At 38.0% G+C, this 20428-nt stretch overlaps 2 protein-coding genes across 3 annotated transcripts in view; one reads left to right on the forward strand and one right to left on the reverse strand.

The window, feature by feature from the left end:
• Positions 1–268: 268 nt before the first annotated feature.
• On the reverse strand, positions 269–6227 carry LOC121318671 (ras-like protein family member 11A-like). Its single transcript, XM_041255597.1, has 4 exons — positions 5748–6227; positions 5080–5136; positions 3081–3163; positions 269–1676 (listed from the first exon to the last, which is right to left on the reverse strand). The coding sequence occupies exons 1-4, from the start codon at positions 5896–5898 to the stop codon at positions 1206–1208; spliced, it is 762 nt and encodes a 253-aa protein (XP_041111531.1). The 5' UTR covers positions 5899–6227; the 3' UTR covers positions 269–1205.
• Positions 6228–8325: 2098 nt separating this feature from the next.
• LOC121318670 (ubiquitin carboxyl-terminal hydrolase 12-like) overlaps positions 8326–20428 on the forward strand; it is a 40164-nt gene continuing 28061 nt past the window's right edge. The window contains exon 1 of one of the 2 annotated variants that reach the window (XM_041255595.1): positions 8326–8434. In XM_041255595.1, the coding sequence (XP_041111529.1) occupies positions 8387–8434 (48 nt within the window). In that variant the 5' untranslated portion in view covers positions 8326–8386. The remainder of the gene's footprint in view (positions 8435–20428) is intronic. The other variant, XM_041255596.1, reaches the window with a different exon arrangement.

The following is a 20428-nucleotide window of genomic DNA, read 5'->3' on the forward strand; positions in this document are numbered from 1 at the left end:
GAGGGACGAAGACAGACACGAGCGTCCTCCGAAACGTGTGCTGTCAGCCTTCCGCTTATTTTCACTCTGCAGGCCCACATTGCAGCCACCTCAGAGCTACAGCGTTGGAGGACCACGCAGCTCTGGGCAACTTACAGGCAGGCCTGCAGGCGCCCATCTACAGGGGTCGCTGATGCGTGGTGAGCTGAGGACACCCTGGCCGACCTAAGCCCCCCCCTCGGTGGCGCTCGGCCAATTGTGTGCCGCCCCCTGGGAACTCCCGTTCATGGTCAGCAGTGGAATAGCCTAGACTCGAACCGGCAACCTCCAGGCTATAGGGCGCATCCTGCACTCCACGCAGCGTGCCTTATAGTGGTTTGTTTAAGTAAATGGAAAGCTAACTAACTGGTGTTGATGATTGTTGTTTTTTTTTTGGCCAAAAAAAAAAAAACATCATTAATGCAGCATATTTGTTATTGGTATTTTTCGTTCTAAATAAAAACGGTCTAATTTATTCCACATCAGATGGATTCCCAGCATCCCTGTTGATAATTTATTATTCACTCTAATGAATCACATAATAATTCCAAATATATTTCTATAAAAACACAGGCAAAGTTCTGCTTTTCAACAAAATGATTTAACTGAGTAAACCTTTGGTTCAGTTAAAGCCGCTGCTTGCAGCTTATGGAAAGTACAGAAAACATTTTTTGCATGGAAACAGAATTTATCAGTCCATGAAATAAAGTGCGCCATCATTCAATCTGCCTTCTTTAAACTAGAAACGTGAGGTTTTAATAGATTCCGACATTGAAAACAGTTATAATTTATGATCACTTTCATTTCTGAGTTTGCATACACTTAAAAGGCAATGCAGCAGCACCTCAGAAAATAACCCAGATATTTGTATCTTTTTCAAAACATGTTTCATTCATTGTTCAACATGGTCTACCATTTCCAGGCAATATATATGTTATCTGTCACCACAGACAAATCATATGCATTAGCATCGCCAGACCAATTAGTTCCACAACCAGTCTTTGCTATGAGTGACCATGAATCAATCCTAGTCAACAATGGTTACCTATGGTTACCTAATATCTATGTTAGGTAATTCCAAATGACAATGTATTTGATTACTCCATTCAAGCCTTTATATCCAAAAGTCCATCAAATCTTCAAAAAATGCTCTATAAGCTGTAGCTCCTAAAAGAGGGAAGTGTTGGTCAAAGTGGGGTGTTGGATGATTTTGCTTTGGAGGACAGGACTTGCCTGAAGCGTCTTTTAAGATCCTGCATGTTGGGTGATTTGGGCCTGACCAGGTGCAGCCCTCTCCTCTTCTCTCCGTTGCTGCTGCCAATGGCCCGACTCACCTCCAGGCACATGTGATGGAAAGCGTCCGACACGCCGTCGTAGTTCTCCCTGGCGGATGCCTCAAAGTGCGCGCCCCCCAGTTCGTTGGCTAGCTGGGCCCCCTCGTTGGTGGCCACTTGCCGTGCCCGCAGCAGGTCTGTTTTGTTGCCCACTAAGATGATGGGTATGTTGCCGCTGGGGTGGATCTTGCGTACGTGCTGGTAGAGTGGTTTGATTGTTCTGTAGCTGCTGTGGTCCGTGATGGAGTAGACAAAGACGTAGCCATCAGCCCAGTAGATGGCGCGGTTGATTTGTTCCTGGCAACTGAGGACTTCGGTATCCTCCTGTTGCAGTGTAAGAAAAGGAACTGTTCAATAGATAATAGATCAACTGAATAAACCCAGCTGAACTGGGTACAGGCAGAACTGATCTAAAAAACACATGATCTTCAACAAAACAAAAAGTAACGGGTGACGTTGTCAGTATTTTAAAATCATTTGATATCTATGGTCCAGACTGCATTGCAAATCTATTAAATGCAGATTAATTTAAAAAAAATAACACATTCAGTTTCTACATGTCATCTGTAGAAACTGGCCAGTATATGTATAGTACGGTGCAGGTCATTTTGAAATATATATATTCAAAATAAACAAACAACTAACTAACTATGATACCATAAGAATGGAGGCCCAAGTTTTCTTTACTCCCGAGTAACCCATAAAGAAACAGTGTGTTGCTGTGGGGAGCCTGAACTCAAAGAGAACCCATTATTGTGCCATGCTTACAACAGGTTTCTTGGCCATTGAAATACAAAAAAGAAACATGCTTTGTAAGGTGAGTAGTATAAAGCTACACAACATAAACTTGATTCTATTGAGTTCTGTTAATTCATCATGATTTAACAACATTTAGGTTCCCCTTTCCCCTCCATCCATTCCTAATGAATTCACAGTTTATTCTTCACTAATTCATAAACTCTTCCTCGCCAACCTGGGGATTGTGAGAAGTGTTCATTCATGCATGATTGCATGCCTTATACGTGTGATCAACAGCAAATGCTACAAAGGAACATTGAATGAATTATGGGTAATTAAACCCACATGAATTAACAGGGTTGAATTCAAAATGAATGACTTCAGAACTCAGAGGAAGTGCATGAGCTATTCAGGAGTTATTCCTGAGGGATTCAGTCAGAATTCATAATGGATTTGCGACCGGTATTTTAAAGTGTTACCAAGACTGATAACAGTAAAAGAGGGAAGGGATGGAGTTGCAGGCACTGCACCCCTAGCAGACCACAGTGAATGGAGCCCACCACGGGCCACACATTTTTCACTGAAGCATGTTCCTGCAATACATGCAAATTGTCATCTGACTGACAGTAAGGTAGAAGTTTTTTGTTGTTACACAACGTAAAATCAAAAATGTCAGCAAATATCACATTCTTGATACACAGAGACACTGTCTCTATTTTTAATTATAGTGGGACTATCCTTATACCATGTTTTTTTTTTTTTTTTTTTTTTTTAAGTATCAAAATAACAAAAACTATGATGAAGACAACAGATGGTTTGGGGCATTTTATGCAGTGTTACTGTAGCTTTAAATAACTGCTCACGGTTATCATAGATTTTTGTTATTTGGTACCTTTAAAAGTGGCTATACGGACAGCATAACCATAATTCAAATGCAACTGTAGGGAACAGCACTGAAAACGATCGGTTATTTTAAATTGACGATTTTACCTGAAGTGAGACACAGGGCGTGTCTTGTATTTGTAAAGACACCTGCTCTCCATCTATGCTGATTTTTCTTGAATACAGGGCTCCTAAAAAAATATGGACAATAGTTAAACAGACCCACCCAGGAAAACAATATACCCTCTAACAAGTACCGGACAGATGAATCACAACACCTGGGGCGTTATTTTTACCCCTTATTAAATATCTTAGTATTCTTGAGTAATCTTTAGATACATTCAAAAGATGCAATAAGCAATCTGTCCCACAGAAGTTATCCAATTAGTACCCATGTAGAACAGCTGGGCGGGACATTTGTTGTTGTTTGCACCCCCCAAATAGGAATTCAGCCTACAGTCCCACTGCTCTACAGACCCCACTAGTCAACCCATGGGAATTTCAGAACAATGCCAGTGCAGCAACACTTGAACACAGCAATGGAAGTGTACTTCAGGTCATTCATGTCCTTTTAACCTATTAAATACCATATACCTGCTTTTCTTTGAAAAAATCAGAAGCTGTATTTATGTAATTTGATACATTCTAAATTAATATTTATTCACCGTTTTTTTTTTTTTTTTTAATCCTTTGTTTTGGCTACAAACTGCTGCGTCCTATTTTGAGAACAGTCAAGTCAGATGTGCCTGTAATCAGACCAGCGAAATTTCACACTGGAAAACAAGAAGAAATTCATAATTTTTAGGTGCCATTTTATATTGAGGCATCATTAAATCACCTGAAAGGCTGTATTTGCTGAATTAACAGTTACATTTAGATGTTACTTTTGCGGTTAACAGAAAGATAAATTTACAGGACAATATAGTTAAAAAAAAAAATTAAATAACAGCTGCAAGTAAAAAAAATGCTCCAAAAATGACAAAGTAGCCTGTCCTTAAATGAAGACAATGGCACTGACTGGGTTAAAGAGCCAGACGCTTCACATGTCATTTGAATTGCTTTTGTACATTTCTCTTACTATGTTGTTTGCTATCATTCTTACTGGCTCTGGGTTCCGTTTCTTCCTTGAGTTAGAATTGTTCTTTAAATCTACTTTCACCTGCAACAACCATAAAACACATAGTAAGGGAACTATAACGTTTCAAGTTACCTATTCTTTCATTTAAGTCTCGACAAGGCTGTTTTTAACTTGACGATATTGGTGATAAGGGTTCATGTTTACAAGTGGTTGTCTTGTTTAAAATGTTTTGTTGTTTTTTTTTACTTATTATATATTTAGTGTTCATTAAAATTTATTTGAAGGACAGCACCAGCTATAGTCAGATGATACAACTCAGCATAGTCTGAGATATTCCAAATTTTACTGTGGGTTTAATTAGGCTCAACTGAACTTATGGTCTATTGTGTGCCTAATTAACTCCTGAGCACCCCCTGCCATTCAGCCCTGGGCCTCTCTCAAACAGATTGCCAATGCGTGCTGGTATGTGATGTGGACATGTGTTCACTGGTCGGATGAATGCCATGAGAGGCCAATGAATTAGCCTACTGCATCACAGAAACTCCTGTACTTATTATACTGTAATACTATTACAAATGCACTAGTGTAGAACTGTCAGATGCATAGTGTACATTATGTGTGATGTTTAAATTCAAAGAAAAATAATTTTTTTTTTTTTACAAAGCTAGAACCAAACAACTCTGGAATATAATTTCATATCTTAGTGCGTTTTGCACTAGATTGGAGACTACCAATAAGCTTATCGGGCAGTTACATTACTAATTACAATAGTCAAGCCGAGAGGTTATAAACGCATGACACAGAATCTCTGCATCCCTTTGGTTTGAGAAAGGGCAGACATGATAAAGGCACACCTAACCACAAGGCAGATATTCTTCTCCAGTCTGCAACCATATCCAGGGTGACCCCCAAATATGACTCAAACCGATTATAACTGTAGTCAGATTTTCAGCCAGTCACTAAAAATGCTACGATCACATAACCTCTGTATAATGTTACTGTTCAGAATAATAAACAGAGAGCACCTACCGGTATTTGCTTCATAGTCTCCTATGAATCTTTTGGTAAGAAATCTCACAATTAGCGCTGCATGAGAAAGAAAACATACATTCGTTATAAGGAACATTAAAAAGTAGTTGCTTCAATTACAGCATCCATTGTTGGCAGATCATTGCAGCGCTGCAAGAGCCACGGCATATTAGTGTTACTCTTTTTAACATCAGTAATATTTAAATCCCGCTTTCTGAGGCAGTTGGGCTTGGTATGCTCCATGCAGGTTATATGTATTAGATTTAGCTCTATAATTGCTCACATTTTTTCCATTTAGAGCTGTTTAGGTATTAAGCCAATATTATTCAATAGACTACACAAACACTTAGATTAACAGTGTATATGATTATGGAAAACAAACAATAAAAACTTTGTTATTTTAAGTACAAACTTTTTAGACGTCTCATTTAAAACAAATTGGGGTACCTCTTATTATGTACAGCATTGTACACTAACATTTTAATACATGCATGAAAAGACAACCCACTCCTCCATTTTGATATGAAATACCATTATTGCGGACCAGATGTGTTGGGGTGTGGACGGGATAGACTTCTGCAACTATGTCATCTGAAACTAGAACACTCGTTTAAATTAGTATTCAAATAATTTACTCACTGTTATGAGAATAAAAAAAAAAAGCGTACCTGTTTTCCCAACACTGCTTGCACCCAAAACAACAATCTTCACATTTTTGTTGGGTACGCAGTCCAGCACTGGATACTCCGGGATAGGAACTAGCAGAAAGTTGCTAGAATAGCTGGACATTGTGCTCTGATTATTGACGAGTAGACGCATTTAGACAACATCAATTCATCCACGAGTGTAATCCGTAAATATGTTCTGTTTCTTCCCATTCAACCCAAAGACCATCTAGACTTGTTCTGCGTTGTGTGCTTTTATTAGCCGCGTTTAACGAGTGAGATCCTTTCAACGATCGCTCTCGGTTTAAAGCTCAGCGCTGAAGTCTAGGAATGATTTTTTTCACCGAGATTCAGGGAAAGCCGATCCCGTACACTGCAGACTGGCCAATCGCTGCAGGGATTGGGTCTCACTGCAGAAACCAGAGAATATTCTCTGATGAAAACTTTTTCTCATTTTGGACAACTTGAATGCACTCTAAAACAATCGCTTAAACAATATACAACAAACCCGATAGTGTATTGTGTGTGTGTGTGTGTGTGTGTGTGTGTATATATATATTATATATAGATATATATAATATATATATATATATATAGATATATAATATATATATATATATAAGTATAATCAGTATTAAGCCACCACACCAAAAGTACTATGTTATGTGTGGTTTTCTATGATTCAGACACTGACTATCATGAATTTATAAGGAGCAATACTCCGGGTGTTCTTTGTTCTATATATATATATATATATATATATATATATATATATATATATATATTAATATATCTATATATATATATACTATAATATATATATATATATTATATAATCAAGAGTTTGGGCGACGGAGTGTTCTTTGTGGGCACGTGACCTGCAGTGTCAAACACTGTAAAAATAAATAAATAAATACCAATAAAAAATACTCCCAGAAAACACTACTACGATTTTGTTTGTAATATTGCAAACTTTAGTTTAAGTTTGAATTCATTATATTAGTGTTTTTTCACACAAATCTAGAATGATTTTTCATGGCAATTTTGCATTTTAGATTGTCAAACATTATTAACCATGTATCTAAGGCCAGCAACAGAAACTTGATTTTAATAAAAAAAAATTAATTAAAAAAAGAAAATCCGTGAACATTTTCAAAACATGTTATTTCCTCATTTCAACAAAGTTGTCTGAAATTACCTTACACTTCATAATCACCAATTTTAAATACTTGATTCTTCATTAATAGAAAGGCCATTTTCATGAGTGACATTAAAGGAGGGACAACCAAAGTTTTAAAATCGAAAACTTGCACCATTTCCATTAGTACCCGTTTTTGTATTGAATGCATTTATGCTCTTTTTTTGTTTTTATATACACTGATTTAACAAATGCAGATCTGTCTGCCAATGCCTGTCTAATGGCATAGCTACAGTGAGTCCATGTCACCTTCAGCACACAAACTGATTTTTTACTTAACAAATTTGGATTTATGTTTGATTTACAAATGTACTTTAGTAACCTGTATTTCGTTTTAAAACTCTTTAAAGCTGTTAAGCTGAGGGAACACAAAGCCACTTTTTCAGGAACAGTGGCTTGAAACCTGGTTCCGGGAGACCGGGAGACCTAATTTGAGGAAATGTGTTGTAAACCCCCCAAATCTCCCCTGGTGTGCCTGGTCTCCTGAAACCAAGTTCCGAGCAACAAAGGGGCTCTGGGTTCCCTCAGCTAAGAGTTCCCAATATTTCATTCAGAAAACCTAATTGTGGTTGTATGTATGGTTCTGTATAGACATGTTTGGTCTGTTGAACCCATAAAGAATATGTTTTCCAGAAAAAAGGTCACCTAAGAAAACATTGAGACCATAACCGTTTTATATAGAAATGCTCTCTTTACCTTATTATTATTATTATTATTATTATTATTATTATTATTATTATTATTATTATGATACTTTGTCTTCCCCTGTGTTGGTCTGGACCAATTGAGGCCCATCGTGTGCTTTTCCCTGGATAATGTCTCTACATGATTGTGCAATCCTTCTATAATTGGATCCGTGGACAGTTAGGTGAAAACACCATAGTTTAGTGGAATCAGCCTGCAATGTGGACATTACTGTTACCAAGTCATAAAACCAAAATACAGTTTTGCATAATGGTCATTCTATGCTTGAGAGAGGTGTAAGGGTATTTCTCAAGATGCCTGACACTCAATGCCCCTGTCTCTTAACTTGAATGCATTCTCTAATGCATTCTAACCTGTCCCAAGGTCAGAATGTAAAACCTTAGGACGACACATTTAAACTGCAGCTCTATGGTTAAACTATTTGCAATTCTAGTTTAAAAACCTAGAACTGCAACCCACTGTGCATGGTTAAACAAGCTAAGACTAGCCAAAACATACATTTTGATACCTTCGTTACTGAAAACACGACAGCTGTGGGAATGTGAGTGTAAACCTCGTTTTCAATACAAGATGGCCGTTCTTTTGAAAACGCCCTATTAACTGCCGTATGTTTTGTCGGATATATTTTCCCGTAACACCCTATAGGAAATCCTGGGCCGGCTGGACAGACTTACCCGGAACTCCGGCCGCTGCGGCTGTCAGTTTGGTTTGTGGTTCGGTCCAACATGGCGGCAGACGGATGGAAATACTGATGACAGTCCGAAAAATTGCCTCGATTTGTACGATGGTGAGCCCTTAATTCTATTCCGTCCGATTCTGATATAGCTCATAGTGATTGCATGTCTGTGTTGAACGAGTTTGGAGATTGCGGTATTTTTGTTTTTATAGTTTCAAGCACAGATTGTTTTCAGGGAGTATCCCCGCCCCTACCGCTGAACTGCAGGACACGAACTGAGAAGAGAAACCGTGGGCAGAACATTTCATTAAACCGAGACTTCTTAAACTCGGTCTTCGAGGTTACTGTAGGTTATTCATCGTGAACTTAAAACAGGTTAGTTTGCCCTTTGAATGACTATTCCTGAAACTTCATTTATGAGCCAACTGAAAATGTCCATGCATCATTTGCTTAATACATTATTATTACAGCGGGTTTCCCTAGCCTATTTAAAAAATAAAAAATAAAACTGCAGCCTAGAATTAAGAAATTTATTAAGAATTTCTTTCTGATTCTGTTTACGGAGTTAGCATCCTGCAAGCGAATTCATACTAGTTTAAGGTGGGTCATAGTGTGTACGCGCTGTCACAGCACAGACGTGTTAGCCAATGATAGATACGGATAGATAGACACTGATGCAGGTAGAAACAGGTTAAAGAGGTTTTGAGTTGGTTCACAAAATATGAAAACTGTGTTATCAAAGTTTTATTAAAGGCTTTTTTGCAATGTTAACAAACTGCTTTTGTTTATTTTAAAAATGCCATTAAGAAACGGTGTTTAATCAAATGGTCAGTTAGTTGAAATAGGGATAATGTTACAGTAAACTAAATAGATACAAAACTCAAGTGGCGAGGGTAAAGCAATGTATATGGAAATGTGCTAACCAAGCTTTTAAAATCAATTTTCTTATAGCAGTTTGCTTACTTTTCATAATAGTATATGCAGATAATTAAAGTACAGTGTTATATAAGATGCTGCTGTTTCCTGGTACAAAATTACTGCCTGTGCTGTATCTCCAGTTCACTCCAGTGGTTAGTCCAACTACAATTAGGCCACATGACTGACAATACGAAACAGGAAGTCCGAACTACAAACTAACTACAGTGCTGTACGTCATGCCTTCATTTAGGGTCATGCACGCTTGGCTGTGATTGCAGGGTTGCAGAGTTCTTTCCTGTTTTATTAGTCAGCAGGGACACAAGCTGGAATATAACACAGCGGCTTCACATGAACTCCAGTGCAATTGGGCTTGCAAAACGTGTTCAGGAAACTCTTGTTGTCTGGCAAAACTGCCTGTCTGCTTCTCTTAGCATTATGATCACCCTTGGGCTTACAATCTGTTTGCTGAACTTGCAGAACGTCTAAAATGTAATCTTCTAGTTTTTGAAATATGCAATTTGGCAAAAGTAAGCTTTCTGTATTGCCGGACTGCTGAACTGCTATTGGAATAAAAAGTAAATTTAAAAAAAAAAAAAAAGCTTAATGTGACTGTCATTATTCAGTAGAATGATTTTGCAACTGGCAGGGAATCGTTCCAGATACTTGCAAACTGTGGGCCTCCCCTCCTCCCCCTTGGGAGAGGAAGATCCAAACTTCAATGCCAAAACTGCTTTGGCTTTTGTACACTGCATGAACTGACATTAACAGACGAGAGCTAAGACTCAACTGTTCCAGGTGGTTCAGTATCAACATGCCACTATAAACAGTTGAGTATTCAACAAATGCAATGGCGTCACCTCCTTGCTGCAGGTATGCTATTGCACTGTGACTTGTCATTGTGTTGGCCTCTCTTCCCTTCTTTCAGGGAATGATCATCAGCTATGTGGCAATTAGCTGGAAGGTATTTTCAAAGGCAAGGTGCGCTTACAAATAAGTGCTCTTCTGCTGTATTAATAGCTGGTGGGTGTGGGTTATTTGCAGTGTTTTGTGGGAATGGTTTGTTATAAAAAACTGTAGCTGTGCCGGTGTCGTTTCCCCATGATTAGTGTCACGCACTTTCAGGTTTTAACCTGTTCCCAGAGGGATAAATGTGTTGAATACAGGACAGCATTCAAAATGTTGCATTTTGAATAACTGCACACAGACTAATTAATACCAGAAAAAACATGACACTTACTGGACTATTGTATCTAGCTTTTTCAGCAGAGTTACAGTCTATCGACTGCTTTCACAGAACCCACTTCACACCAGTCCAGGACTACCTTAGTTAGCATTAGGTACGATTAGTGCAAATTTAGTGAAACTAGGTATATGAGGTGAAGTTATTAATGGTAAAGCTGCAGGGGCTTCTCTCTCTCGAGTGGTTTTCTACAGTAGGACAACAGTGGATTATCGCAATGCTATCAGTTATTTTTTGTATCTTGATTATTTGTTGTGCTGAAAATGTTATATTTTTTTGCTTCTCCTGTAATTTACTGTACTATTCCTGGATTTGACTGTAAAGAGATCCTGGGGTGGCTATTGTATCAGCTCCATGTAATTCAGTTGCGCAAGGAGAGACCATGATGACTATAATTAAGTCTCCCCTCCATTGTGAGCACAGCAGCACTATGGCTTTATTGTTTGAGGCCAAAATCAGAAACTAAAAAGAGTATGAGGGGGAAAAAAGTCTTGGTTTAATGGAGGTTGGAACTGATCTAAAAGAACCCGCCACTTTGTTTGTCAGCAACTTTCTTAGAAAGTGTTAATGGAGTCAGTTGGTGATTTGATTAGTGACACACACACACACATACACACACACACACACACACACAGCTGCCTTCTGTACTTGGTGCTTGGTGATTCGTGTCCAGCTTTCTTTCTTGCTGTCAACAAATGATTCAGCGTTTAGGCCCTCCATAGTGTAGTCAATGCAGCGTTCACTTCGTTGCTTGTAGTGTATCCTGCCCTGCTCTTCTACCAGGAAAGTGCATTTTTTACAACGAGTAAGAAAACAGCAGTGATTTGTTTAGATTTTTCTTAGCTAATGTGTCCGTAAATGTTTGATTTTAGGTCTGTCAGTTTCTCATGAACCCCAGCACTGTAGGTTTCACCACGTGGATGGAATGACCCAGTACTAAATATTATTATTATGGTGATGATGATGAATAACTCCATACACAATTATAGATTGTAAAATAAAGTAGATGAACATTAACAGCACAGATGGAGGGATTAGCCAAAACACTAGTCTGCTTGTTATAGTTTTAACTAAATTATTTTTTAGGTTACAGAGGCCCTAAAATTGGAAATGGGAAATCATTAGGAGCAATTTTAATTGAAGCTAAAAATAATTAGCGGCCACATGTTTGACACGACAGTGAAAATATGAAGCAGGTTATTTTGTTAAAATGTAACCTACGTGGGGACAGGGCACATTTTGGCATTACAAGACCATTATTTCCAGTGTATTGATTGCTTGCTGCTGGTCTGGCTCAGATTTGAATAAATATTCTGCAGCTGCAGTTTGCTGCTTTCCTTCTGTCACCTCCCAGTGTGTATCTGTTTGATTGCTAATTGCAAGGCTGCAGCGAATCATTGTTCCCAGCCAGGGGTTCAACCGGGGGTGGGGGCTTGAGGGCTCGTGCGCCCCCTCACAACCATAGACGTGATTACAATTGTGTTTGTTTTGTATTATTACCAACTACAAATTCACGATAGTCATAGACATGTAGTGTACGGAGATACTGACTGCGGCAAACATCGCTTCCCTTCCACCCAAAGAAACCATTTACACACTGACCAAATGTGACCAATGAAAACCACACATAAAAAGGCTAGCTGACAAAATGCAACCAATTAAAACTATGTATGTAGGTGATACCAGCGTTTTCCAATTTAGAAAAATACACGGTTCACTTCTACTTAATTTAAATACGACGAAAAATAAAACAACACTAATATAATTAGCCTTATCAGAAAGGCATGTTTTGGTGGTTGAATTTTCTTTTGAGCTCAACCCTATGGTTGCTACTGAGTACATCCTTGCTGCATAAAAAAAAAAAAAAAAGTTAAAAGCTATTGATCGAGTCAAAAGTGGGGCTAAACAACTGGATGTTGTTTGTGATTTAAAAGTTGTCAAATGCTAATCAGTTGTGAGAGGATGGATAAATGTGTTTTGTCTCAACATCCGTGTGAACAAGAAAAATAAGCAGAAAAAAGTAACTGAAAGTACCCCATTGTACACTGCCTGACTGACTAACAAGTCAATGTATATTAATTGAAAAAGGGAGAACCAAATCGTTATTGTTTTGGTTTAAAATAATATAGCAGGTTAATGTTTCTATTGAAGTAGGCTACAGTGTGGTTTTTTTTTTTCATTAAAAAGTTGTTTTTATTTGTTGAAATTAATGTTCAGCTTTAATATTTTGTTATGTACTACTATTTTAATCAAGCCAAGTAGTGTAAGAAGTTGCTTGTATCGTTCATGACGTTTTTCAAATCAAGTAAGCTTATTTTTATATAAAAAAAATAACAATAGAGTTGCAGCCAGTGTCGTCTTACTTAAAGGCACTCAAGCTGAAATCATAAAATAATTTTAAAGTAGGCTACAAACGTGGCAGTGCACTGTCTCTCTCTAGCACAGGAATGCGACTCTGCATGCCCAGAGGTTCCGGGGCTGTGCCCTGGCAAGCCCCAACACAAATTAAACACTGATAATATATGTAATATATGTGTATTCATATGTGTATTATTTTTACCCCACTGTAAGCAGACCCGACCACGAACTGACAATTATTTACCCGACCATGAACCGACAGTTATTTACCCAACCACGAACTGACAATTATTTACCCGATCCGACCACAAACTGACAATTATTTACCCGATCCGACCACTAACTGACAATTATTTACCCGACCCGACCACGAACCGACAATTATTTACCCTACCCGATGTCTAATTCTTATTAGACCCGGCCCGAGAAAACTGGAGCGTTTTCCTTTCCCCAGCTTAGTATAAGCACTGACTAGATACAGAATTAATGCAGTGTTTTCTCCAGTCAACCTGGAAATCTGGCTGATCTACAGACAGTGTTTATTCCATCATGAACCTACACAGAGGACTGTAAAATTAAATATATAATATGTTTGTGTAAAAGATACAAAGATAAATACATTATCTGAAAATCAAATGAACTGAAGTTCGACCTCGTAAATGCATGATTTTATTGCACTCAAGAGCAAATGGAATTGAGATGTAAAATTTGTATTGTTTGTTTTCCTCCTTTGTCCACAATAACAAATGATTCCCACACCGCAGACTTGCATTTTTCTGTGAGCTTTTGTTCATGGAATTCATTTCTTTCATGTCTTTCATAAGCAAATCCATTACTCCAACTTTTAAGAATGCTGTTTCTTTTACCCCTTCGATGTGAGTCCTGTGTCTGCGACTGCGCTCTGCAAGCCATGTCATGTGCTACTGGGGGAAGCCAATCCACGCAACAGGAATTATAAACAATGATTTTTAGTACCAAAGAGAGCCTCTTTTAATAGTAATCGACAGTTACTGAGTAAACAAAATCGGACCCGACCCGAGTGTTGCATGACCATTTTGTTCCCGAAAACCCATTTGATACGGTCAGATCTCGGGTCGGGGTTGACCCGTTAAGACCTTTACTTTTGTATTAAGCAATCACTGTGGTACAGTGCAGTTCAGAGGATCTGGGTTTACATGTAGCTGTTTTGCTGTAGGAATGACTCTGAATGTCCTGCCTGCTGACTTTTCACGTGTAATTTTGTATTCCCTGTGAGCTCCCTGAATCAATGTATCCACAATGAGGCTTTACCCAAAGCAGCCTGAACTTCCATACAAAGCAGGTTCATTATGTCTTCATTATTCTCGGTCAGGCATGTGTGCTTTACCTGAATATGGGTATCCATGCAATCTAAAAAATACGACATTCAGTGCAAACTGTTTAGATTTTGTTTCACTATACAACAACTTATGCTTATTCAAAATAATTATAATTTGCATACAAATCATTAGCAGTAATTATATAAACAATGTATTGTTTTATCACCATTCTTCTGCTTTAAATAAAGCTTAGGTGACATTTAATTTGCAGTTATTTGTGATTTTGAAAATGGTTGTTAAAATGGATGCAAAACAAAAACATGTCTAATCCTACATACAGCTCAAAGAAACAACAAAACAACTTGCTATTACCATCTTATATTAACTTTGGTTTATCTTACATTGGTGACGAGGATGATCCGCGTCCTCATGTGCCATTATTTTTACATGAAATAAGTTTTTCCAGAAGAAAGCTGATTAGTTAGTTAAACAGCAAGACATTCTTAAATCTCAGAGAAGGAAATAAGTAATAATAATCGTTATTTTTATATAGCACCTTTAATAGTGAACCACCATCACAAAGAGCTTTACAAGAGCCGAGATTAGGGTGTGTGAACTGTGCATCAGCTGCAGAGTCACTTACAACAAGGTCTCACCCCAAAGACTGAGCATATGGAGGTTAGGTGACTTGCTCAGGGTCACACAATGAGACCACACAGCCTCCCATGAATGTATCCTACCTGGTTACAATGCATATTGCAAAAAACAAAAAACTGCACAACTGACTTGTCGGTATGTTTGCAGTGCTTGATGCTGAATTGAAGAGTAAAACTGGTATTCATTATGTTGCAACACAATTTTAAATTGATATTGTAACGTGGAGGTAAAGGAAGCAATCCAGGCAAGTATTCTGGTCTCAAATGCATGGTAATATTACAAGAACGAGCAGTTCAATAAAATAAATGCAATAAACAACAACAAACACAGTATAAAATAAATAAAAGGGTAAAATAAACAGGCAGGTAACACACATAAAGCTAACAGTCTCTGCGTGTCTGACTCAGGAATTAAAAAAAACAACAGGTTCTCTCCCACAGCTCAAACTCGCAGGGTGCGTTCACAGAGCTCAATTCTGTGCAGAATCTGACCAATTAGCCAATGTTCTTCTAGGAATGATCTCGTTGAACGCACCCATTGGCTAAATTGGTCAGATTCTGCACAGAATCTGCACAGAATGATCTCTGTGAATGCAGCCACACTCTTCACCCAGCCCCTCCCTCTGCCAGGCTTACATTTCACTCTGTCTTGAGCGCTCCCCCAATCACAAGCATGCATTCCTGTCCACCACCCATTATCTCAGTGTACCCAGACAGTACACCAGTCCCCATGGGGGCTCTCCTGCAAGTGCCTGCCTGTGATCAGCTGCAGTCCCGTTGTCTGTGTGAAGGGGAACTCAAAAACCTGAGCTGGTTGTCATGGTCGTAGAAGTGGCACCCCACCCCCCCCCACCCCGCCCAGGTTCATTTCCCTCATTGTTACAATATGTTAGTTTAATACTATTTTTTTACAAATAATTAATTTGATAAAAGCAAACAATTTAGCAAGCTGTAAAACTATCAAAACCTGAATGCTTATATAGTGAGTTTAGTTACAAATAGATTTTTTTTAAGAACATAAGAACATAAGAAAGTTTACAAACGAGAGGAGGCCATTCGGCCCATCTTGCTCGTTTGGTTGTTAGTAGCTTATTGATCCCAAAATCTCATCAAGCAGCTTCTTGAAGGATCCCAGGGTGTCAGCTTCAACAACATTACTGGGGAGTTGATTCCAGACCCTCACAATTCTCTGTGTAAAAAAGTGTCTCCTATTTTCTGTTCTGAATGCCCCTTTTTCTAAACTCCATTTGTGACCCCTGGTCCTTGTTTCTTTTTTCAGGCTGAAAAAGTCCCTTGGGTCGACACTGTCAATACCTTTTAGAATTTTGAATGCTTGAATTAGGTCGCCACGTAGTCTTCTTTGTTCAAGACTGAACAGATTCAATTCTTTTAGCCTGTCTGCATATGACATGCCTTTTAAGCCCGGAATAATTCTGGTCGCTCTTCTTTGCACTCTTTCTAGAGCAGCAATATCTTTTTTGTAGCGAGGTGACCAGAACTGCACACAATATTCAAGATGAGGTCTTACTAGTGCATTGTACAGTTTTAACATTACTTCCCTTGATTTAAATTCAACACTTTTCACAATGTATCCGAGTATCTTGTTAGCCTTTTTTATAGCTTCCCCACATTGCCTAGATGAAGACATTTCTGAGTCAACAAAAACTCCTAGGTCTTTTTCATAGATTCCTTCTCCAATTTCAATATCTCCCATATGATATTTATAATGTACATTTTTATTTCCTGCGTGCAGTACCTTACACTTTTCTCTATTAAATGTCATTTGCCATGTATCTGCCCAGTTCTGAATCTTGTCTAGATCATTTTGAATGACCTTTGCTGCTGCAACAGTGTTTGCCACTCCTCCTACTTTTGTGTCGTCTGCAAATTTAACAAGTTTGCTTACTATACCAGAATCTAAATCATTAATGTAGATTAGGAATAGCAGAGGACCTAATACTGATCCCTGTGGTACACCGCTGGTTACCACACTCCATTCTGAGGTTTTTCCTCTAATCAGTACTTTCTGTTTTCTACATGTTAACCACTCCCTAATCCATGTACATGTGTTTCCTTGAATCCCAACTGCGTTCAGTTTGAGAATTAATCTTTTGTGCGGGACTTTGTCAAAAGCTTTCTGGAAATCTAAATAAACCATGTCATATGCTTTGCAATTATCCATTATCGATGTTGCATCCTCAAAAAAATCAAGCAAGTTAGTTAGGCACGATCTCCCTTTCCTAAAACCATGTTGACTGTCTCCCAGTACCCTGTTACCATATAGGTAATTTTCCATTTTGGATCTTATTATAGTTTCCATAAGTTTGCATATAATAGAAGTCAGGCTTACTGGTCTGTAGTTACCTGGTTCAGTTTTGTTTCCCTTTTTGTGGATCGGTATTACGTTTGCAATTTTCCAGTCTGTCGGTACCACCCCTGTGTCAAGAGACTGCTGCATGATCTTGGTTAGCGGTTTGTTTGATTGGTTAAGAAGTATTTCAGTTAAAATATCGAAGTGAATAATTTTGGGTTGTGTGCTCATTATTCTTGTGTTTATTTGGGTCGCCAATCAAAAAGTTTGGGAAACACTGTACTCTCTTAGAGATTATCCCACTGTGATGCAACTTGGTAGGTACATTCTTCAGCACGTTATAATGAGTATCTGGAGATACACTGTATGGAGTGGCCTGTATTTGGTTGCATGATCCAGGCAAACTTTTTGCCTTAAGAGCCAATGGCAACAGACAAAATAATCTGTTTGTGTTGACTCAGAACTTTATTGAGGCACCTAATTGTCTGGCTGGAGAAAGGCAACCATCTCACTTTTTTTTTTTCTCCACATTTATAATTCTAATTATTTAACGATTTTGGGGCATTTTGTCAATGGGACGTGTAACCCTTAGTGCATTTCTATGTGTTTGTTTTTTTTGGTGGTTCTTGTTCTAAATTTCTCGAAAGCAACTGTTCATGTTCTGCTGGCGCTAATTTTTGCAATATTTTTTTTTAGCTGCATTTGTGACTGTTTTATCACAGTCTGGAGCTGTTATGTTTAAGTCTGTTTGACTTGACACTGGTTTCCATTGACCTTAAGTGTTTAAACTGATCTTGCATACAAACATAATACCTCAGGTTAATATGACCCAATGTGTTTATCTACAGTATTTATATGCATGAAGAAAAAAATGCTTTCCCTTGGTCTTTTATAACATGGGCAGCATTTTCACATATAAATCAAGGTAGGCTGTCAAAATCCAATGTCATCGAAGTGGTTCATGGGCCTAACGCTGTTACTGTCATTCATGATATAGCATCCACGTTTTCTCTTCCCATACCACCAGCAATCGCAAATGCAGGGCTCGCAAAATTCTGGTAATGGTACTTGCCCTTCGGGCAGGCCATTGTAGACATTTGGTTGTCCAAAAAAAAATGTCAAGTTGCCCATAATTGACCTATAGACTGTGATTTCTACAAAGCATACTGTACTTAATATAGGTACGGTATCTCAGGGTTCATACACTTTTTCAACATAAAAATTCCATACTTTTTCCAGACTTCCATTTGTTTTTCCCAGATTTGTGTTTTAGTTTCTACTAGTTTTTTGATAGTTATCCATATATGCGGGCAGCTGCAGTGCATTATAGCTTTTTGATCCAGAGCAGAAGTTGCTCCTGGTTTTCTGAAAGTATTTGTCAGAATCTGGAGGTTCATATCTAGGAAGAGACAATGCAGGTGTGCAAAAGTGAAATAAGATGTATAAGAAATAAGAAATGTCCACTATTTGAGAACTACATTGCATTATTTACAAAAAGAGTATACAAAATTGTATATGGCAAGTATACTTGTGCCAAAATAGGATAGTATAGTGGCACCAGTAGTATACTAAAACCAGACAATTTTGGCACAAGTATACTTGCAGTATATTACTTTTTTGTAAGGGATGATATTGGATTCTGATCCAAATTTCTTTATACCCTCTGTTAAATGTTGAACACTATGGGAAGTAAAACATAACAAAAAATAAAAATGTTATATATATATATATATATATATATATATATATATATATATATAGATAGATAGATAGATAGATAGATAGATAGATAGATAGATAGATAGATAGATAGTGAAAGATCCTTTTACTTGTCATGTTTGTTGCACCTTTAAGATAGACCCAGCATACAGAAATGGAATTGATTTAAGCGCCGATGCGCACTTTTAATAAACACCAATCAAATAAATTAAACAAAACAAACAAACTAGCTCCTTCTTGGAGCACTAACTATACAGTCTGGAACCTAACTCAACCAGGACAGCTAAGCTGTTTACCTGTAACTCAAACACAAAACGCACACGGTTTAACACAGCACTTTACCTTGACTGCTTGGAAGCAGACCACAACTTCTGTCTCCCTACACACAGCAGCCCTGAACAAACTGCCTGTTTCTCTTAAATACCCTGCACCTGGCTTTAATTTCCAACTAACACCAGGTGCAGGGGATTACTAACCAATAAAACAATTAAGACAGTTGCATTTTCACATGTTTTGGCAGGGAAGGATTTTAACCCCCTCCCTGCTACCTTTACAATATATATATTAGCCTTTTGTTCGCTATAGAAAAGGGACAATCCAAAATGAACAATAAAAGTTGCTGGAGTATGTTAAGGAAGTCACCTTGGATAAAAGCATTAGCTAAATTATTAATAATAGTTTTATTCCTTGATTTTCTTTTATTACAGTATTTGTCACTACTAGCACTAATGATACTAATATCAATGAGATTGTGAATAAAAGCACAATTACAAGTACAGTACCCAACTTGTGGCATGCTGCACCCAGTATTCTGGCTATATCCTATTCAATCCCCTCCCCCTCGAACAAAGCGCATCAACAAAGTTTCAATTTCATTTCAGTTGCGAATGGTAATTGAAATCTTGGTCCCTTATTTAAAAAAATAAATAAAATGAAAAATCAAATGTTGCCAATATAAGTATATACTTTGGCTGTCCATTTACCCTTCGAGCAGAAACAGTCATGTGACACCAGTGCGCTGACTAGACGGGATTGCTTGTTGTCAGGGGTGTTACACGGTGCAATCCTCGCGGAACTTCGTCACAAGCAATGTGTACATCACCCCGGAAATCACTGAAGCATTACCAATGAAAAACATTGATCCCTCTAAATGTGTTTTACCAGGATGATCTGTGAGTGGAATCTCGATTGAGAAACCTCTGTTTGATTAAATTACAGAAAGTTACCTTGTTATAGAGGGGTGATACAACAAAAAAAAAAAAAGCACGTCCGACAGATTTTTTTTGGTTGTCTCGTAATGCAATACCTGGAAGGCAAACGTGTACTTGGTGCAAATTGGAAAGAAGTTGATCATGTTGATATTCATGCATTGGGTTACTTTTGTTAGCTGGAGTGCACAGATCCAAATAAGAAGCAACTGCTAGTTTGTGAAATACAGCAACCGGTAGGGCTATATTTCCAGCTACGATGTCACTGGAAACATGTCACATCATTTCTAGAGTGATTCACTGTGATGGTTGCGATACCAGACCCAGCCAACATGAACAAGATGAATTACCTGTGATCAGGGGTAAATGGGTAGAAATGTTGCCTTTGCTTTATACT

Source organism: Polyodon spathula, chromosome 7 (assembly GCF_017654505.1).
Source record: "Polyodon spathula isolate WHYD16114869_AA chromosome 7, ASM1765450v1, whole genome shotgun sequence".
Taxonomy (NCBI): Eukaryota; Metazoa; Chordata; class Actinopteri; order Acipenseriformes; family Polyodontidae; genus Polyodon; species Polyodon spathula.